Here is a 21176-nt window from a genome sequence, read left to right as displayed (position 1 = left end):
CCCTCCACGTCGCAAAAAAAAAACTCCACTTTTGCGTCGTATGGGAAAAGCGGCGAAAGGCGCAGGGAAGGCGGCGGCCAAGGCGGCAAAAAAGGCCAAGCAGGAAAAGGTGCGTGTGCACGGAGCGCTCATTTAGCTTGCCGAGCGGCGCGCGACCAAGCAGGCAAAAGGCGGCAAAAGCAAAAGCAAAGGACAAGTGGAGGAGGAGGACTTGGACGCACTTCTGGAGCAGTACCGTGCAGAGTGGGAGGAGGCGCATGCGTCCGCAGAGGAGAAAGCAGGCGTTTTGCCGAGCAGGCGCGCGAATGCCACCTTTACGCCGTGCCCTTTGGGAAACGATCTATGGATGTTTGGGGGCGAGTACTTTGACGGAGAAAAGTACGTGGAGCGTGCGCTGACCTAGGTGTCTATTTTATCAGGACCTCTTCCGGTACATTCCCGAGAAGAACGAGTGGCGCACGTATGCAAGTCATACACAGCCTGGACCGCGGTCGGCTCATCAAGTAGTCGCGTCGCCTGCAGGGGGCGGCCAGCTTTGGTGCTTTGGCGGCGAGTTTGCAAGCATGCGCCAAACCAACTTTCACCATTACCGCGATCTTTGGGTATACTCTATTGCACAACGTGTTTGGGAGCGTGTTGATACCAAGGTGCGGCCAAGTGGGCGCAGCGGGCACCGTATGGCCATGTGGAAGCACTTTATTGTGCTGTTTGGCGGCTTTGTCGATACGGGCGTGCGCACGTCCTACCTCCAGGATCTGTGGGTGTTTGATACACTCGAGTACAAGTGGCACGAGATCAAGCAAAATGATTTCCGGCGGCCGTCTGCACGGAGTGGATTTTCCTTGCTGCCGACGCCCGAGGGGATTGTCCTGTACGGTGGATACTGCAAAAAGTATATCAAAGGCCAGCGCACGCAGGGAATGGCACTTGACGATGCGTGGATGCTGCATATGGACGAAGATCTATTGAAACTGGAATGGTCGAAGCGCCGCAAGATCGGATACGCTCCAAACCCGCCTCGTTCGGGGTGTACGATGGCGCTGTGGGCGAATAGGAACACGGGCGTACTGTTCGGCGGCGTGACGGACACGGAGAACGACGAGGAATCGATGGAGAGCACATTTTGGAATGATTTGTTTGGCTACCAAATGACAGGAAATGGCCGCTGGATCAGCCTTAATTTGCGCAAACCCAAGAAGAAAGGGGAGGAGGATGTGGATCCACGCAATGCGCTACCGCTTATGCGGTACAATACCATGCTTGCCGTACAGCGAAATACCTTGTACATCTACGGCGGAATCTTTGAGAGTGGCGAGCGCGAGTATACCCTGGATGATTTCTACACCATCGACCTGTCCAAGATGAATCATGTCGAGTGTCTGAGGGCCTGTCCGATTGAGAAGCTGGAATGGAACGAGTCTGAATCGGAGGATGAGGGCGACGACGACGACGATGACGACGACGACGACGACGATGAAGAAGAGGACGAGATGGAGATGGAGCCAGAAGGCGTCGAGGCAGACACTGTGCCAGAGCACGAAGACGCGGAGATGCTTACCCTCGATGCTATCGACTTGCACGACGTGGACCTTGACGAAGACGGTACTGACCCTGCGCAACGAAAAGCCGAACTTAAGCAAAAACTAGCGCTACGTCAAGAGGCGACCAAGTTTATCGGCGTCTCGAAGAACACGGAGCGGTCCGAAGAGGATATCCTATCGACGCCCGAGCCAGGCGAAGTTTTACAAACGTTCTATTTGCGCACAAAGCAGTACTGGACCATGCGTGCGTTCGAATGCACACAAGGCGCGTCGCGCGGCAAACAATTGCGCCGTGATGGATTCGATGTGCGTACAGAATGCGACTCACGACAGCTTGCCGAGAAGCGATTCATGGAGTACAAACCGATTCTCGAAGAGATTGAGCACATACGTGCAGAGGCGGGCATCGAAGAGGAAGATTCGAGCGCACAAACGCGCCGCGCCGCCGGCACCGGCACCGAAAGCCGGCACCGCCGCTGAGCGCGGCGCTGGGGCGGCCGCTGCTAGCGCCCACACACCTCCACAAAACACGTCGGGTGCCGCGGCCATTCCGTAGTTGACCTATAAGGTGAATTCCCGATTCGGGACCTGTGCGGCGCGCGCTGCTTTCCATAGGTCTGATCTTGCTACGCCGTGGCCATGGAGACGCTAGAGAAGCTGCCGAAAGTACGTGGAGCGCTATACCCTGACGTTAGCTGCGGCAGTTTGATGCGTTCCCCAAGGTATGCCTGCGCGCCACTCATTCCAGACGCGAAGCATGCATTTCAAGCAGTCGTCGCGCGGCGGCCTCGTGACGGTGCTGGTGCTGTTGACCATGCTGATCATGGCGTACACAGAGCTGTGTGACTACTGGTCGCCCCACTACTTATATACCTTTTCGAACGCGGACCACATGTCGAGCAATATGCAGATCAACTTGGATATGACCGTCGCCGTGCCATGCCGAGGTACGTCTCTTTTCTTCTCACGCCAGATGTCACGGTCGATTTGCGCGATGTCACGGGTGAGTCTGTGCACTATATGCCGGCGAATATAGCCAAGGATTCGACCGAGTTCCTCGCGCAGAAAGAGCGCGCTGACACGTACGTCCTTCTCCTCTCTCACACCAGCCGCCGTAAAAAGATGCGCCTGGCGCAATTTGTGCGCAAGCCAAACACGCGCCACCCCATTGACCGCATCTCGAAGCGTGTATCCAAGTACGGCGCAAATGATCCTGCCACGGGCTTTGCACCGACAAACCCCCTTGTGCCGGACGGCGAAGCGTGCCGCGTCTACGGAACGCTGCTTGTGCGGCGCGTCACCGGGAACTTGCACATCACCGTAGTCAACAAGCAGATGTGGTCTGGCATGCCGGGTGGGACGTGGAGCAACACATCGCATGCGATTCACGAATTGAGCTTTGGCGTGCTGTACCCCGACATGGCCGAGCCGCTCGACTCGATGGTGACGGTTGCGCCGGAAGTCGGGGCCGTGTTTCAGTACTTTATCAGTGTCGTGCCCACGCGCTATCTGAGGAATGGCAAGACCGAGGTCCAGACGCAGCAGTATAGTGCGACCAAGTTCCTCCGCGATCCGTACGGGCCTCCTGCCGTCCCCGGCATCTACTTCCGCTACGATCTGGAAGGGCTCGAGATGACCGTGCACAAGAGCTACCGCTCTCTTGTTTCGTTCCTTGTGCGATTGTGTGCCGTGCTCGGCGGCATGTGGGTTTTTTCGAGCTACGGACTGCGCACGATGCACCACCTGCAGGGAGCCGTGCAGCTCCTCTCTATGCGCTTTCGCGGCGCACATGAAACTCCCGACACACGCGCCAAGCCATTTGACGATGCGCCCCGAGCTCCGTCGACGTGGGACACGAGCCAAAGCAGCGGCTATGCTACCGGCACGCCCCACTACAGCGCTAATTTGCAGGCGCATCCTGCGCACCGTACCCCAAGTAACCCGTATAATTAATCTACGACCACTTATTCTGCTTGGACAAAAGGGCTGCGGTTAGTATGGTGCCGCAGCGTACTTTTCAATCATATCCATCCCATCCATAGGACTGATGAGGATCAGTGCGGTCCCGCGCAGCACCGCGAGGCCCAGCGGACGCCGCGTGGTGGCATTGCCAGACTCGTCAAAGAGCGTCTCCTCCACCTCGTCCATCACGAGGTTCATGAGCTGGTCGTACCCCTTCAAGACCCCAATAACTAACGTTAGTATACACGCACGTACCCTCACGCCCCCCGGCAAACTTGACGCGGACTTGCGCGTCGACATATTTTTCCAAGTTCAGGATCGCTTCTTTTTTGCTTTTTTCCTGGGGGGCCGTGCCGCGCGCGCCGCCACGTCCACCGCCACGTCCGCCGCCGCGGCCGCTAAATCCATGATTTCCACGCGTCTGTCATTAGCATCGCACTTCACGCACCCGCTCCGCCATGGCACAAGGCAACTCTGCGCGCGCGGCCGTGGCGCTGGTGGAAGCCACGTGGCAATGCTGCGCCAATCACTGCACGCCTACATCGCGGCCGACGCACGCGCATTCGGACAGTCATGTGACGCAATACGGAGCATGCCTACGACGCTTGCGGCGCGGCACGGCACGGCAGCTCTGGGCGCGCAGCTAGACAGATGCATTTCTACTCTACTGACGCAAGCACGGCCGCGGTCATATCCGCAGCCGCCGCTTGCAGCTGCTCGATTTCGGGAGGATGCGCCACGGTCCAGTGCACCTCGGGCTCAGGGGCAAGTGCATGACTCGCGAGGAGCCGCGCAAGGTTGTGCAGCACAGCCAGCATCTCTGTGCGAGCGACCGTGCACATCACATTTGTATCGGAGGCAGGAAACAAATGCAGCGTCGCGGCGACCAGAGCATGTGTGCGCTCTGTCGCCTGCTGCAATGCGTGACGCTCGGAAGAATCCAAGGCGCCTCCCACCGCCTTGGCCATGAGCGGCGGCAGCAGCTGCGGCAGTGCAGCATAGTCCAAAAACACACGACCCCCCTCGTTCCAGTGCTGCACGGTAAACGGACGCTGGTTCTCGCGAGCAGCTTGCTCCGCGCGCTGGAACGGCGAAAAGAGCTCGACAAGCAGCGCGGGATCGCCGCGGACAAATGCCTCGGGTGCAAGGTACGTGACGGCAATGCGGTGTGCCGCACTCAGCGCGCCGGCCTCGAGCCAGCACTGGTACTCGCGGTAGTAGTCGTTGGCGGCGTGCGCCGCCACCGCCTTCGCTTCCCAGCACCACGCGCTGGGGATTTGGAGGACTGCCAAGAAGGCGGCCTCGTCGTCGAGCGCGGCGCTGTTGCGCTGCAAGAGTGCGTGGAGCGCAGATGCACGCACAGAAGCGTGCTCCAAGTAGAGAAGGACAAATGCGGCCCAGGTCCACGCGCCGCTCGCCTCGAGCTGTGCAGCATAGGCCAACGTGAGCCGCGCGCCTTGCTCGCTCTTGGGCAGCGGCGCGCCCGGCACGGCGTCCTCTTCGGCGTCGGTGAAGTCGCGCAGGCGAAGCGCGCGCGCAAGAAGCACATACACGTGCCAAGGCAGCGTATGGTCGACGGCGCTCGGGCCAAAACTGCGCGCGTCAAGGGCGCGCTCGAGCGGGTAGGCTGGATCGACGTGGAGCTTGAGCAGTTCGTACATGGCGTCCCACTCCGTCTCGGGGTGCTGTGCGAGCGCACGGCGCGCGAGCACACCGAGGTGGGTAGCATCGCGGTACGCGGGAAGCGGCGGTGCAGTGTCGCCGTGGCGCGTGAGTGCCGCTTCGTAGCTATCGACGCTTGCCTTGAGCTGCGCTTCCCACGGCACGGCGTACCATACGTGGAGGCCCAGCGCACGCCGCCAATCGAGGCCGTGCGCAATGGCGAGCGAGGCGTTTTGCGCGTCGGGCGGCGTGCTGAGAACATTGCCGGAAAGCAGTTCGTACACGCGGCGCATGGGCGGCGCGATGAATGGATCGACATGTTCGGCGCGCCAGACATCGAGCTGCTCGGCAAGGTATGCGCGCGTGGCAGCGTCGCCGCCTGCCTGTGCAACAAGCGTGGCGAGCCGAGGATCATGCGCCTCGAGCGCCGCGTCGGCGGCTTGTTCGATTTGGTAGCCGGTCATGTAGGCAAACACAAGCTCGGGCTTGCGCGAGGCTGCGACATGGGCACGCACATCGTTTTGCACTTGGCCGGCGACGGCGCGCGCAAGCCATGCAGAGAAAGCCGCTTTGCGGCGCAACTGCTCGACGCGCGTCTGCAGCGATGGCGCGTGGGCGATATGGAGCTCGATGGGATCAAAGAGCGCGGCACCGAGGTGCCAGAGCTGTGCATCGTAGCGCTTATCGTCAGGGGCATAGAGCTGTGCAATCGTGGCAAAGCGAGTACCGGGTTTGGGTTGGGCAAATGGGATGCCATCAAGCGTGGAAATCACGGCGTTGTGCAGCTGCGTTTCGAGGAGAGGCGTTGCCGCGCTCACGACGCTCTGTGCACGCTCGACGCAGCGCATGCGCAGTGTGCTGAGAAGATGGGGGGCGTGCTGCGTGCCGTTGTCCACATAGACGAGGCGGGGGCCCCAACCGATGCGAAAACTACGCGCAAACGAGAGTGCAGGATCACGTGAAAAGAGGCCTTGGTTTAGGATCGAGTCGGGCAATGGGACTCGGACGTGGGAAACGGGGGATGTGGAAGGAGCGGGTGCATCGGCGGCATCGGCATCGGCGGCATCGGCATCGGCGGCATCAGCATCAGCATCGGCAGCTCCAGCAGCTCCAGCAAATCCAGCAAATCCAGCAACTTCAGCAACTTCAGCGGCACCGATTTCAGCATCCATTCCAGGCACTACACTCCCACTGCGGGGACCATACATCATGCCTCCAGCCGGTCCCTGGCTCGGAGGCGCCTGCCCAAAAAAACTCGCGCGCATAACATGCACCTTGCGTGCCTCTGTACTCTGCCTTTGCATCCGCACAACATCCGGCACTGCCGTGCTACGCAATGGCGCATCGCGCATAGCAGGCGCCCAGTCCTCTTCTTCGTCCTGCTCGGAAAGCTCGCTTTCGCGCAGCGTACTGCTATCGCTATCGCCAAGCTGCATCGGCGGCGGCGAATCGTCGCTCGGGCTTGACGGCGTCTCGTCGTCGCTATCGTCTAGCCCATAGCGCGAAAAGTGCTGCACAATAAACGTCCACGTCCCTGCGGCAGCGTCGTAGGAAACAAACTCTGTTTCTTTTTTGTTCTTTAGCTTCGTAATGTGCTGCTTCACGCGCGGCAAGGATGCATCGCGCAGCGGCTCGCGCGTTGCGCGGTCGAGCGGCCAGCATCCTTCAAGCGATACACGCGCGGGAACATTGAGTCCTTGGCCGAGCGGGGATTTCGGCACAGGCACGTAGCCATGCTTGAGGCCATCGAGCGGCGTATCTGATGCGAGGTCGTCGTCCTGTGGGTACACAAAGCACTCTTTCGCACGCAGCTGGACAACGCCGCCTGCAATGTAGCCGAGATCAGGCACAGTGGTAAGGTCGACGGGCTCGAGAAAAGCAACTTCGCCGAACCCAAGCCTGCGCACGACGAAATCCGGCACAGCAGCAAGCTCGTCGTACTGCAGCGCACGCAGCGCGGCCAAACTCGGCTCCGTGGCGTAGTCGCCGTGCTTTGGCGGGGGCAACGGCGCGGCGCTAGGCTCTGCGCGCGGAAGCACAAATGCGCTCGTATCGTCCGGCGCGGGCGATTGCACGACGCGCTCGGCGGCAGGAGAAAAGCGCGCGCGGGAAATGTGAAGCGGGGTTGCTTCGCGGCGCGTGCGCTGCGCCGCGCCAAAGCTCGTGTCGCCGTGGAGGACAAGGCGCTTGCTTGTGGAGCGCGGAAGGAAAGCCTGGGGCGATAAGGAGGGCGCATCGCTCGGGCCGCTAAAGAGGCTCGTCGCGCGGAGGGGCGTTGTGCTCCGCGCCAAGGCAGGCCCCGGCGTGCTTTCGCGGAAAGGCGTGCGTTCGCGTGCAGAGCCTAGCTCGAGTGCGGGCGTCGCGCCACGCAGTCTTGTCACACGCACGGCGTTGCGCGGCGAAGAGCGGAACGGAGAAACGAGCGGGGGCTTGTTTTTCGGCGCGACATTAAAAGGCAGCGGCGCTTGCGGCGCGGTGTTGGCGAGAAGCGCGTCGGTGCCGTATGGATTCGTGGTGAGTGTGGGCGGCGTGCCAAGCGATGGCGCGGGTGCCGACGCGCCGAGCGGCTTTGCCATGCTCTGGCCAAAGACGTTGTTTTGGGGTGCAGGCTGGCTTTGGCCAAACAGACTGGACGGCTGTGCAGGCTGGCTCTGGCCAAAGAGCGAGGTGCTTGGCGCGCCTGCGCTGGGATTTCCAAAGGAAAAAAAAGGCTTTTGGGCGCTAGGCGCCGTGCTCCCACCCAGCGAAGGGGCAGGCTGGCTCGGCTGGGAAAATGGCGCGCCCTGTGCGGGCGGCTGCGCACTTGCGCCGAAAAGCGGGGTGCTGGGCGCCGCGGGCTTCGCGCCAAACGTGCCGCCGCTCGGCTGGGCTGGCTGGCCGAAGCTGAAGCCGGTGCTCCCGCTTGTGCCTGGATTCGTGCCGGGCGCAGGCGCGATGGTGTTGGCCGGAGGGCGATTAAAGAGGCCGCCGGCGGGCTGTGTGCCTTGGCCAAAGAGCGACGTGCCCCCCGGCGCAGGGCCGGTATTGGCAGGCGTGCTGCCCGTGCCAAAAGAAAACGCAGGCTTGTTTTGGTTTTGCGTGTTCGTATTGAAACCACCAAACGTGCTCGCCGTATTGGCCGGGCCTCCCGGCGCGCTCCCGAAAGGCTGGGAGCTCGGTGCGGCGGGCTTGGCGCCAAAGGAAAAGCTGGGCGTGCCTGCGCCGGTGCTGGCCTGCGGCGTGGCGTTGTTTTGGCCAAAGACGCCGCCGGCCGGCGTGGATGCGCCGAAAGAAAAGCCCGTGTTTTGCTGTGTGGCTGGCGGTGCGGCTGGCTGTGCCGCGGGCTGTGCCGAGGACGCGCCAAAGGCGCCGGAAAAGAGCGGCCTGTTCTGTGTGCCTTGGGCATTGTTGGCGCCGAAAGAAAAGTTGCTCGTGCTCGGCTGCGTCGCGCTTGCGCCGAACGAGAAGTTGGCCGGCGGCTGCGCCTGGCCAAAAGGCGCAGCGCTTTGGTTTTGTGCTTGGTTCTGGCCGAAAAGGGAGGTCGGCGCTGCGCCGAAAGCGCTTCCGGCCGGCTTGTTTGCACCAAACATGCCCGTGCCGGCATTGTTCTGTGCGCCAAACATGCCCGTGCTCGGCGCCGCGCTGGGCGCCGGCTGGCCGAATGCATTGGGCGCGGCGCTGGGCTGCCCAAACATGCTGCCCTGGGGCTGCGACTGACCAAAGGCGGGCTGCGCGCCTTGCGCTGGCTGCGCGCCGTAGCCAAACGCGGGCGCAGCGCCGGGCGCAGCGCCGGGCCCAGTCGTGCCTTTTTGCCTGCCTTGCTGGTAGTCCTGCAGACGCAATTCTTCGGGGCTCATGCTTGCATACGCGGGCATGGACGAGATGGACTGGTGGACATCCCAGCTTTTGGCGTGTGCCTTCGGCTCGTTCGGCGTAGCGTCTTCGCGGAACGGCGCAAAAGGCACCGTGGCGCTTCCCTGGGTCACCGAGGGCTGCGCCGGGACGGCCGCGGCGCCGAATGGGCCGAATGCGTTGGGCTGCGGCGCGGCCTGCTGCCCGAAAAAGCCCGGCGTGCTGCTAGGCGCATTGAAGGCCGTGCCTGGCGCAGGCGCAGCGCCAAACGCGGTCTTTGGCGGCTGTGCGGCGCCGCCAAACGTTCCAAAGCTCGTTTGCGCAGGCGGGGCAGTCGAAGCGCCAAATGTGCCGAAGCCAGCGGCGGGCTTCGGCGCGCCAAACGAGCTGCCTGCCGTATTTTGCCCGAACGAGAACGGAGCAGGCTGCCCAGGCGTGCTGGCAGGCTGTCCGAACGCGGGCGTCGTCGCGGGCGGCGTTTGGCCAAACGCAGGCGTGGTGCTTTGGCCAAACGCCGTGCCGAAGCCGCCCGGCGTGGCTTGTCCAAACATGCCGCCGCCTGCACTCTGCGTCGTGTTGTTCGCGCCCTGGTTCTGCTGGCCAAAGCCCGTGAACGACTGAGCACCAAACATGGAGCTACGCGCGAGACGCGGTGCAAGTGCAGACGACGCGGTGCGGCGGCGCCGGGCCGTTGCAAAGCACGTGACTATGGACCGTTGGTGGAGGCGCGCACGGCTGGACGCGGGCGGCGCAGGCACCCAAGGGAAGGAAGAGGGGAGAATCGATCCAACATTGCTTGCCACTAGCGAATGTCTACAAGAATGGTTACAAAGACGGAGTACCGCTGCAGCTAGGACGCCAATCCAGCTGCACATGACCGTCGAGCCCTGTCAAAACACCAAAATAAAAAAGACGTGCTTACATTTCGAATCGGTACGGCGGAGCTTCCGTCCACTGGTCCCCGAGCACCTCCTTGGTGTTGCTGTGGTCAAACCGCGGCAGCTGCGCAAGTTCGCCCTTGACAACAAAGGCCGACAAGGGAACAAGGGGGTTGGTGGACTCGGGCTTCGCGGCTTCGCGCTGGAATGCATCGACCCACTCTTCGTACGGCACCTCCTTGAGCGGGTGTGTGTCCTTGGGACGCGGGAAGTCGGAGCTCTCCAGCGTTTTCTCGTTGCGGATGTGGAAAACGTCGTGTCCACTGTCCCATGTACGCGGCGTCGCGACAAGTTTGCCGAAAATCTCGGCAAACCAGTCCGACGAGGTTTCGGTAAACCGGCTGTGCGTTTTGGGCGCCATGCCCATCTGCACAAAGCCAGAAAGCATGCGGTAGAGGAAGCTGTCGGGGTTGGGGATGTAGCGCGAGGTGGCGCTGCCACCAAGCACACCCGGACGGATGGTGATGGCAGGCACGCCGCGCTCGTGCATGCGGCGACAGAGCATCTCCGAGACCCACTTGGACTGCGAGTAGCCGTTCCAGAGTGAGTTGCTGAGCGTGCGGATGTCGAGGTCCTCGCGCACAAGCTCGTCCTCGCGCGGCTTGTTGGTAAAGGTGAGCCACATGTTGGTGGAGCCGATGTTTGCGACGGCCTTGACCTTTTGGTCCGCGGCAAGGCGCAGCACTTCGCGGGTAGACAAGACGTTGATGTCGGCAATGCCCTGGTAGCCGATCAAGTGGTCCGCGCGGCCGCTCGCGTGGACAATCAGGTCCACACTGCGCGCAAGCGCGTCCCAGTCCGCGACGGCGAGGCCGAGGCGCGGCTTGGTCACGTCGCCGACGACAGCACTAACCCGGTCGAGATGCTGCAGCGTGGAAAGCTCGCGCTTGGCCGCCACGTCCCTGATGCGGTCCATGCCGCCAGGGGCAGAGTGACGCACCAAGGCAATGACACGCGCGTTGGGAAGCGCGTTCAGCACACCCTCCAGCGCACTGCTGCCGAGGAAGCCCGTGGCGCCAGTGACAAACACCGTCTGCTTCGACTGCGGCGCAAGGGTCGACGAGGTAAACGGCACGAGGCCGTCGACAGAGCGCGGAAGATCGTCGAGCTTGTCGACCTCCGCGGCGTAGTTAAACGCAACAATGGGCTCCGTTTCAACCTTGTGAGCCACAGGCGCGGGGCGCCCCTTGTTCGCGGGCGCGTCGGCCTTGGCCGGCGCGTCGCTCTCATCGCGCGCGTCCTCGACAATCTGGCGAAGGGCGGCGACAGAGACGGGGCCGAGAAGTTGCAGCTGCGTCACGGTCACGCCAAACTCGGACATGAGAATCGCGCTGAGCTTGGAGGCAGAGAGCGAGTCGAGGCCGAGTGTGGACAAAAACATGGTGTCGTCGACCGTGTCGATGTCGACGTTGAGGAGCTTGCCGAGGAGCACACCGACGGGATCGGCAGCGGTCTCGTCGTCGCCCACATCGCCCTCGGCATCGTCGAGGTGCTCGACAAGGTGCGAGATGGACCAGATGTTGGCCGGGGAGATTTCGTACATCACCTTCCAGTCCATGGGCTGGATAAAGTAGCCCGCGTGGTTGTCGCCGCCCATGATAAGACGCCCGATGGACTGCGCAATGGACGTGCAGAGCTCACGCGAGTTGCACGCAAGCGCGTCCATGACCTTGAGCGCGGCATTGTTGGTGTTCTTGGAGCGCATCTGCGCATAAACACCAATGTCCGAGATGGCCGGGACGGCGTAGGAAATCACGTTGTGTCGCTCTTGCGCAAAGCGGTTAAAGTAGGTCTGGGCAGCGTTGTAGTTCGCCTGACCGGGGTTGAAGAAGAGAGCAGCGGTGGAAGAGAAGAGGAAGAAGAAGTCGAGCTTGGTAATGTCGAGCTGGCTCTGGACGACGTTGAGCGCGCCAATCTTGCTCTGCATCACTGTGTCAAACTTTTCCTTGTCCATGTTCAGGAACTGGTCGTCGCGCAAAACAACCGACATGAGGAACACGCCGCCAATGGGCGCAAGCGTCTCGGCCGTGTCAAACACATCGCGCATCGCTTGGGGGTTGAGCGCGTCGGCGGCCATCACCTTGATGGTCACGTCGGGGAACGCGGGATCGCGCACGAGACGCTCGAGCGCAAGACGGTCCGAACGCGAGATGAGGCCGCGGCGGCCCGTCAAGACAATGTTGCGAGCGCCGAGGTACATGAGGAACTGCGCAAGACGCGGCCCAAGACCACCACAGCCACCGATTAGCACGTACGACTTGCGGGGATCGTACACCTTGTACCCATTCCACAGCACTGTCTTGGCGCCGGGCAGCACTTCCTCGGAAAGGTCGGTGACGACCTTGCCAATGTGCTTGCCGCTCTCCATAAGCTTGTACGAGGCAACAAGGCCATTTGCGCCCTTGAATTCGTGGCCGACGAGGCACTTAAACGGCTCGCGCGCATGCTCCGCGGCAATCTCGTCAAAGAGACTCGCGAGGCGCTGCGGCGCATAGTTGCCGAGAAGGCCGAGCTCGACGGCAATGTAGTTGATCGCCTTGGCAAAGCCACTCATCGACATCGGGTTGCCCGCCAAGTGGTCGCGCTTGGAAATGTCGACAAAGCGGCCGAGGTAGTCGAGCGAGTCAATGCCGGCTTGGAGTGCAGCGCCTTGGAGCGAGTTGAGCACCACGTCAAAGCCCGTGCGCCCGCGCTTCGCAAGCCAGTCGCGCCCGCTCTGGAGCCACTCGGCAATGACACGCGAGTTGGCCATGTTCTCGTAGGGGACGCCGAGGTGCTTGTGGAGATAGTCGCGCTTCTCCTGGGAAGAGACGGTGCAGAAGACTTCCAGGCCTTTGCGCTGCGCAATCTGGATCGCACAGAGACCCACACCACCAGCAGCGGCATGGATAAGCACCTTTTCACCCGCGCGGATTTGCGCAAGGTGCACCAGGCCGTACCACACCGTGCCGTAGGCAATGGGGTACGCCGCCGCCTCGAGGTTGCTCATGTTGCTGGGAACCTTGGCAAGAGAGTACTCGCTCGCGGTGGCAACCGTGCCTTCGCGCACACCGCCCGACGTGCCCATCACACGGTCGCCCACCTTGAAACGCGTAACGCCGGAGCCCACCTCGCGCACGACACCGGCAAACTCCGAGAGGCGGTCGGTGGCGGGCAAAAGGCCCGTGGCAGAAAGGATGTTTTTAAAGTTGAGCGCCACGGCATCGCTCTGGACCTGCACATCGTGCTCAGCCACAGGGACAGGAGTGTGCAGGTGCGGCGCAATGGCCTGCACCGAGGCAGGCTGGCCTTCGACGAGCTCGAGCACCCAGTCGCGTCCTTGCATCTCGGTGGGGTGTATCGTGGTTTGCTTTACCAAGCGGCGCCCGTAGAGGCGCCCGTTCCTGACAAGCGTAAAGACTTCCATCGAGCCCTCCGCGTCGCGCTCGATAAAGAGGTCGAGGAGGCCGTCGCGCTGGGCGCGCGTGTACGTAGGATCGAACCCAACAAACATCGCGCGGAGCGTTACGAGCTCGTTGGTAATCGTGCCGGCAAGACCAATCGCGCGCGCGCCGTCGGTCGTATCATCAGCAAGGATCCACAAATTGCCCCTGGGCGAGTCGCCATACGCCTCCCGGATCGCAGGCACGACGAGATACTCAGTGTCGGGCTTGTGGTAGTAGACCAGCGCATCGCCCGCGCGGCGGAAGTGGCCGCTGTCCAAAACGGACTTGGTGGGAATCACACCAAGGTTGGGCCACGCCGCATTGTCGCGGCGCGTGGAAAAGAGCTGGAGGGAGGGCGTGTCGGCAAGCGCTTGGAGACCCAGCGAGGACGGGTTGGGAGACGGGGTGCGGAAAAGGAGGCGCGCAAGCGGGCCGCCAGAGTTCGCCTCGACGTAGAAGGCGTAACCGCCCGGGATGAGGAGCGCGTCGACAGCAGCGACGGTCGCCATCGCATCGACCGAGGTGCGCAAAGAGTCCGTGACAAAGGCAAGGTCAAACGTCGCAGGGATGGTGCGCTTAAAGGCGTCAATGGCATCGGGCACGTCGTAGGGGCCGGTAAAGAACTCCGGAGTGCCTTTGAGCGCCGAGGCGACATTCAAGCGCACAAGGTCGATGTAGATGCCGCGCTTCTGCGCCCATGCCACCAGCGGCTGCATGGAGATCTTGCGGCGGCGGCCGTAGAGCTCGAGGACGCGGTAAACGCGGCGCGGCGTTTGCTCGCGCGAAGAGGTAATCAGGTGCTCGGCCATGGCCACAAAGCTAAGCGCCACTTCCTCGCTGACGCCCGGCAAGTCAAAGAGGGCGTCTTGGAGGTCGTCTGCACAGACAGCCGCTGCATTGCCGCGGCGCGTGGCCTCAGCAACGACGCCGCTCTCGTCCTGTTGCGCCATGTCTGCGGCAAACTGGGCGGCGAGGGGCGCCTCAAGAGAGAATGCGTCGGCGAGAGGCGTGGTAGACTCGAAGCAGCGCGGCTCCCAGCTCTCCGTGTAGGCCTCGCGTTCCTTGGCCGTGTCCTTGATACGCGTGCACTCGAGGCCACGCAAAAAGGCAAGCGTCTTGCCCGTGTTGCGGTCAAACATCAGAATGTTGTGCTTGATGTTCTGGTCGTTGCTGATGAGCGTTTGGACGTAGAGGACAATCTGCTTCGCAGCACGGATCTCCTCGGGGGAGGCGCGCAGCGCAAGAATGTCGAGAAGGTTCGGCAAAAAGGCATCCACACCGAGCTTGGTGCCGTCAAACGGCAGCGCAGGAATCCACGTGCAGAGGAAGGCAGAGTCGAGAAGACCGGGGTGGAAAACCATCCCGTCGGCCTCGGGGCCGTCCCAGAGGTCGGGAAGGACGTCGACAAAAGCAAGGTAGTCGTCCTCGCGGGTGGTCGAGCCGCGCACTTGGTTGATCATACCAAAGGCGGCAGTGTGCTGCGAGCCGTTGGGCTTCAGGCGGTCGTAGAAGGTCTGGCCGTCCATGATAATGTCAAAGTGGCTAAGCCAGTCCTCGCCAAAGACCTCGGTGATGCTGTTCGGGCCGATGGGGGTGTACTCGGGCGACATTTGACCGTGGGCGTGGAGCTGGTCGAAAATAATCCCGGCGTCGTTCACCGCATTCTTGCCCGAGCTGCGGAACTCCCAGCCGTTGTTGATGCCGGTAGTGATGAACTGGGCGTACTTGGGCGAGGTGTCCTCCTCAATGACAAACGCACGGTTGATGTGCATGTTGGTAATGGTACGTGCGCCAGCCTCGAGCGCAGCTTCGGCGTAGCCCGCACCGGGGAAGACAATCGTACCGCGGATCTTGTGGCCCTTGGTCCAGCTGTGCGTCTGGGCATTGATGCGGAAGAGAGCGCTGCACAGGGGAGGACCAGCGTCGCGCTGGCGGATGTGCTCGGGGAACGTGGTCTCGTGCGGCGGGTTCTTGAGCGGCTGGAAGGGATACTCGGGGAGCTTCTCGACGATGGCATTGATGCCCATGGGGCGGTCCACAAACTGGTCGTTGTACAGCTTGTACACAATAATGCCGCGCTCGCCGGCCTGCATCGCACTGCCGACGGCGGTGAGGAACTGCGAGACTTCGCTCGGGGTGTCCTTCGTCTCGCCCTTCTTGAAGTTGGGGCGGCGCGCAGACGAGACAATCGAGGTGCGCTCTGCGCCGGTGGCGCGGCAAATCTCGTCCATGTAGGAACCCAGCACGGCGTGGGGCGCAATCTCCACGATCAAAAGACCGCGGTCCTTTTCCTTGCGGTATGCATTGAGCGCCTCGATCGACTCGCGGAAGAGCACGGGACAGGAGACATTGTCCCAGCAGTACTCGGCAGTGAGCGAGGTGCCTTTCTCGAGCATACGCCCTTCGACGGTGGAGATAAAGCGGCGCGTGGGCACATTCTTTTCTGCATCAACCAGGGGGTAGACTTCAGAAAGAAAAGGCTCTTTGCAGGGCATCACCATCGGGGAGTGGTACGGACCGCCGACACGCAGCTGGCGCGCGAAAATGCCCGAGGCTTCGCAGCGCTTCACCAACTCTTCGATCAGGTGCGTCGCGCCGGAAACAGAGACGGCAGACGTGGAGTTAGAGGCAGAGACCCACAGACCGGTGGTGGTGTTGTGCTCGCGCATGACCTCGTCAATCAAGCGTGCGCCCTCTTCGCGGCTAACACCGAGGGCGGCCATGGAGCCGTCGATAGAGTCGAGAAGAGCAAGGGCGTTGGAGCGTGCAATAGCGGTGCGGATGGCCTTTTCGTGCGTAAAAGCGCCGGAGGCGTACATCGCAGCAATCTCACCGACAGAGTGGCCCATCACGACGTCAGGCACGACGCCGAGCGAGACCCAAAGGTCAAACAGCGCAATCTGGAAAATGGTGATGGAAATGACAATCAGCTCGACCGTCCAGCTCTCCACCTGCGCGTCGCGCTCGGAGTCAAACATGCCATTGTCTTGGAACTTTCTTGAGTGGAACTTTTCGACAATCGCAAAGCTCGTGTTCACAGAGTTGCGGAAGGCAGCAAAGCGCGCGTAGAGGTGGCGGCCCATATTTTCGTGCTGCGGTCCTTGGCCACAAAAGACAAACGCCTTGATGGGGTTGAAGTCGGGGCTCGAGGTGGCAGTCGTCTCGCCAAAGGTGAGGGGCTCGTCAAGGGAGCCGACGGCAAAGGTCATGTTGGGATGGCCACGCGCGCGCTCCGTCATGGTGCGTGCAAGGAACGAGGCCTGCAGTGGATCTTGAAGGTCGGCCCAGCTCTCCTGGACCGAGGTGCTCAGCGAGGTGACCGCGCGGTTGGACAAGGCACCGACGGCGACGAGCATCGGGTCGCGAAAAGAGAGGGGCGTGATCGTTTCACGGAGAGACACGTTAGGCTCGCGCTCCATGACCGTGTGCGAGTTGGCACCGCCGAAACCAAAGGAACTGAGAGAGACGATAAATTTGCCGTCCTTGCTCAGCTTGCTCTCGGGCAGCGGCTCGACTTCGGTTTGGACCTTGATCTTGTATTCGTCCCAGTGGATGCGGGGGCTGGGATCCTTGAAGAACAGGTGGGGAAGCATGAGACCAGTGTCGAGCGTGTAGCACGCCTTGATAAGACCGACAAGGCCGGCGGCGGGCTCGAGATGGCCGACATTGGTTTTGGCAGAACCAATGCGGAGCAAATCGTTCTCGGCGCGGCCAGGCGTAAAGACCTGGCCGACGGCGTTGGCTTCGATGGGGTCGCCGACAGGCGTGCCTGTGCCGTGGCACTCGACATAGGCCGCCTCACAGGGCTTGCGGTTGGCTTCGCGGTAGGCCGCGTAGGTAGCAGCCTTCTGCTGAGGACCGTCGGGAAGTGTGATACTCTTACCTTTCCCGTTGGCGTTGATGGCAGAGCCGGTGACTTCGGTGTAGATGTGGCTGCCGAGGCGCTTGGCCTCCTCGGTACGCTGCAAGACAATGACCGTGCAGCCCTCGCCACGAACATAACCATCAGCGCTGGCGTCAAACGTGTGGCAAATACCCGTGGCAGAGAGCGTTCCGAGGGTCGAGAAAGACAGGGAGGCATCCGGCGTGAGGATCAAGTTGACAGCGGCAACAACTGCCATGTCGCAATCACCGCGGAGAATGGCAGTACGGGCAAGGTGCAAGCAAGTGATACTCGAAGAGCAGGCCGTGTCGAGGTAGACCGAGGGGCCGCGCAAATCGAACAAGTAGGACAAACGGTTGGCCTGCATGGAAAAGGCAGCGCCTGTGGCGCTGTACGGACCCATGTTGTACATGTCTTTGCCGACGTTATGCACATCCGGAGAACCTGTAACGTAAACACCCGTGTTGGTACCACGGTAGTTGATGCCTGAATCTTCAAGGGCCTGGAAGACGACCTCGACAAGCATCAGCTGATGGGGGTCGAGCATCTTGGACTCTGCAGGGGAAATACCAAATTCAAGCGAGTCAATTTCGGTGTGGGGGTCGACAAAACCACCCTGGTCGGTGACGACCTTGCCGGGAACACCGCCCAGCTGGGTCATGGCTTTGGCATTCCAGCGGTCAGCAGGAACTTGGCCGATGGCGCAGCGGCCTTCTTTCAGAAGCTCAAAGTATTCCTTTTTGTCGCGGGCACCTGGCAGGCGAACACCGATTCCAACAACAGAGAGGCTTGGGGGCCTAAAGTCCTCGGTATCGTTTACTGTGGCAGGGGACATGATGTGCTCGCAGGAAAACGGGGGTTTTTTTAGAGTAATGAACCTGTTCTAGTAAAGCGTGGCGCGCACTTTACAGCAACAGTAATGCTTTCGTGTAGCAATAAAACACTGACCGAACCAGCGGAAAGTATAACAAGTCTAGACAAGAGTGGCGCTTTGTCCGACTTTACGTTGGAAGAATGGAATAGGAGTGGATAAGCAGGCGCTGAACGACTTTTGGGTTAGCAGTGTCGCGCTGCCGCTCTGCACTTTTTCCCTTCCTACATCTACGCCCTATAAATGGGCCAATCTGTGTTTGCAAAAACATGCCGGGCCTTCTCCGAGGCAATTTCTCGTCCTTCGTCGCCTGCATTGGTGCAGCGAGGCGCAATGTGTGCCGCTTTATAACGCTCGCTGATTGGCGGAACTAAAGTGAACATCTCTTGTTTACGAATTCAAAGGGCGGTGTGTTGGTGCTTATCTCTTAGTCATCTATGACACCGCGGAATAAAACCGACGGCCGAGGCGCGAGCAAGGCATTTGCGCCACGTCACGCGGATTCGTAATACGAGAAGTCGAGCGGATCACCCAATGAGGACGCTGAATCACGTGCATGCGCCATGGGCGCCGGTGTCCCATGGGACGGATCGTTTGGCGCGTGGAGCAGCGCAGTGAGGCGCCGATCCATGTGGTCAGCAGACGCAATGCTCTCCCGGATGCGCTCGTAGCGATCGGACTTAGAAGAAAGGGTCTTTTCTTCGAGGACCATGCCGGCGTCGTTTTGGAGCGCTTCTCGAAATTCTCGTATATTGCGCCATAGTTCCCAGATCTCGGCACGCGAAGTCTCGATGTTCGACATGAGGCTCTCTTGCTGCGTCGCAAACTCTTGCAGTGTGTCCTGGAACGCAGCAGGGGGACTAGCTGATGCGGCGCTGTCAGGCAGGAACGGAAGTGCCTTGGTTGTATGTACAGGCGGCTGCAGGGGAGGTGCATCAGGGGAGGGCGCCACTCGTGTGCTGCTTATTGTTGCAGGAGGTGTAGAGAGCGTAGTGTGCAATGGCTCGGTGGTGGTAGTATACGTGTGCGCAGGCAAGGCAGGGAGCTTTGCTGAGCTGGGGGCGGTGCTGAGGCTCGCTTCGTTGCGCGGCGCTCGGTCTGCCTTGCGCGGAGCGCGTTGGGTGTTCGGGACATTTGCGTAGAAAGGCGAGAGACTTTTGAATACGGTGGGACTGCTGAGGGGCACAGTGCGATGCATGGTGGGACTCGGCATCGGAGGCGATATCCTCGAAAGTTGCGGCGAATTGGTGGAGAAGGATGGCACAGGCGAAGGGGGTAGTGGCGATGCATGCGCTGGGCTCAGCGGCGACGCCAGTCTTGGCGACGCATGCGCCGTTGATCCCATGTTCGGCGATCCCAGCGCCGACCCCAGCACCGACCTTACGCTTTGTGTTTCTTTTAGCCAGCCCACACCCGAAGCGGGGCTGGACATGGCCACGCCTTGTACATTCACCTGGCTGTCCCTGTCCTGCGACAATACACTGCTCCGCCCGTACTCGTCGTCTGTGTCCTGCAATACAGACAAAAATGTATCGGTGGCCGACGCTGGCGAGCATAGCAGCGCAGCGTCCATTTCGTCCGCAGACTGCGTTTCTCCCGACATGGCTCGCAACGGTGCAGGTGCATAATGCGATGGAGACGGCGTGTCGGAAACGTGTATCATGGTCTGGAACGCATTGTCAATCTGTACAAACGGCGTCGACAATGCGGTGCTGGCAGCGGTGCTGGCAGCGGTGCGCTCTGCAGGTGTCGTGTCCGACGTTGCTTCAACAGGAAGCGGCTTGTTGGAATTGGAAAAACTGGATGCAGACGACGGCATACTTACACCTCCAACAGACATGCCGGATACGGAAGGAGAAATCGAGCTGCTTTTTTGCGGCGGCACATCCAATGCCGGCGACGTGGGTGACGAAGCTGCAGAGATCGTCGACATGGCCATAGCGACCGGTGTGCTTTGCTTTTGCTCGAGCGAGCCACGTAACGTGTCGTGCGTAGAAGAGTACGGGGAGCGCTGCGGAAGACTCGACACGATGCTGTTGCTGCGCTCGCCGCGGAGCGGCTTGAGCCCGCCATCCACCTCGGGCAGTGGAATGGCTATTTTTGGGCGCGTGGGCGAGGCAACACTGACTCTGTATGCACTCGCACTCGCCTCTGTGGAGCCCACCGAGCCAGAGCGCAACGCGACGCTTGAGAGGGAAAATAAAGAAGCACTGCCATCGTACATCACCGACGAGGTGGGCGACGGCACGAGATCATTTGCAAAGTAGTTAACGCTCGTAGAGCCGGCAGGAGAGGCTGTGTACTTGGACGGTTTGTGCTGGAGTGCTTCGGAAAGCGTGCTTGTAGACGCATTGCCACTCGCCATCCTGAGATCCGCGACAGAATTGCTCGTGGTGCGTGTGCGCGGCAAGCTCATAGAGCTCTCAGATCGCGGAGTAAAGCGCGTCAAGTCCAATGCACCGAAGCGGCTCGCAGACAAAGGCGTACTGGTTTTGGCACCGCCTTGCGGCATCGAGTCGCTTGTCGGCGTGCGCTGCTTCGCCCTGCTAAAAAGATTCGACAAACTCCGCGACCGCCGCGCAGAACGCTTTGGTGTGGTTTGCATCACGCTCTCCGCCTCGAGCTCGTGCGATGCGGGCGCTCCGCGACGCTTCCCTTTGGCCTGTGCACGACTGCGCATGGGTCGAACCAGCTCCGTTTGGGAGCGCTTTGCAAGCATGGGCGTGCTCCAGGAGCGTGGCAGTCCCGGCGCCGACGTCTCGTTCGACATCAATCGAGCATCAATGTACTGCTGGTCGAAAGAGGCCGGGGAGACGGGCCGGTTCGACCGCATCACAAAGTGAGCCTCGCGCAGGCGGCCCATGGCAATATCCGCGCCAAAGACAGACGTGACATTGTCGCTAATGCCATTCCTGCATGAAGGCCCACGCAAGTACCCATGCAAAGACTGGATGTCCGCATCGGAAGGAATAAGTGGGAGCACGGAAATGTCGTACTGCGCGGCAGGTGTCATCCCTGGTGGGGACACGGGCTGCTGCACATGATTCCGGCTGGACGCCGGGG

At 61.2% G+C, this 21176-nt stretch overlaps 6 protein-coding genes across 6 annotated transcripts; 2 read left to right on the top strand and 4 right to left on the bottom strand.

Moving 5' to 3' along the window:
- Nucleotides 1-40: 40 nt before the first annotated feature.
- KEL3 (Kelch repeat-containing protein 3) lies at nt 41-2021 on the top strand (the record flags this gene model as incomplete). The annotated part of the gene is made up of 3 exons (XM_056207970.1): nt 41-109; nt 137-378; nt 404-2021. The coding sequence occupies 3 exons, from the start codon at nt 41-43 to the stop codon at nt 2019-2021; spliced, it is 1929 nt and encodes a 642-aa protein (XP_056063945.1).
- Nucleotides 2022-2298: 277 nt separating this feature from the next.
- Nucleotides 2299-3494, top strand: MVES1_003154 (uncharacterized protein; the record flags this gene model as incomplete). Its single annotated transcript, XM_056207969.1, has 2 exons — nt 2299-2488; nt 2515-3494. The coding sequence occupies 2 exons, from the start codon at nt 2299-2301 to the stop codon at nt 3492-3494; spliced, it is 1170 nt and encodes a 389-aa protein (XP_056063944.1).
- A 39-nt stretch (nt 3495-3533) lies between these two features.
- On the bottom strand, nt 3534-3963 carry lsm7 (U6 snRNP-associated protein Lsm7; the record flags this gene model as incomplete). The annotated part of the gene is made up of 3 exons (XM_056207968.1): nt 3534-3733; nt 3759-3924; nt 3952-3963. The coding sequence occupies 3 exons, from the start codon at nt 3961-3963 to the stop codon at nt 3534-3536; spliced, it is 378 nt and encodes a 125-aa protein (XP_056063943.1).
- A 199-nt stretch (nt 3964-4162) lies between these two features.
- Nucleotides 4163-9628, bottom strand: MVES1_003152 (uncharacterized protein; the record flags this gene model as incomplete). Its single annotated transcript, XM_056207967.1, has 1 exon — nt 4163-9628. The coding sequence occupies one exon, from the start codon at nt 9626-9628 to the stop codon at nt 4163-4165; it is 5466 nt and encodes a 1821-aa protein (XP_056063942.1).
- A 286-nt stretch (nt 9629-9914) lies between these two features.
- MVES1_003151 (Type I Iterative PKS) lies at nt 9915-18077 on the bottom strand (the record flags this gene model as incomplete). The annotated part of the gene is made up of 1 exon (XM_056207966.1): nt 9915-18077. One exon carries the CDS (start codon nt 18075-18077, stop codon nt 9915-9917), a length of 8163 nt encoding a protein of 2720 aa, XP_056063941.1.
- A 529-nt stretch (nt 18078-18606) lies between these two features.
- Nucleotides 18607-21126, bottom strand: MVES1_003150 (uncharacterized protein; the record flags this gene model as incomplete). Its single annotated transcript, XM_056207965.1, has 1 exon — nt 18607-21126. One exon carries the CDS (start codon nt 21124-21126, stop codon nt 18607-18609), a length of 2520 nt encoding a protein of 839 aa, XP_056063940.1.
- Nucleotides 21127-21176: the final 50 nt, after the last annotated feature.

Source organism: Malassezia vespertilionis, chromosome 6 (assembly GCF_029542925.1).
Source record: "Malassezia vespertilionis chromosome 6, complete sequence".
NCBI lineage: Eukaryota > Fungi > Basidiomycota > Malasseziomycetes > Malasseziales > Malasseziaceae > Malassezia > Malassezia vespertilionis.
The sequence above is the reverse complement of the archived record's forward strand: the minus strand, read 5'-3'. Positions and strand labels throughout refer to the sequence as shown.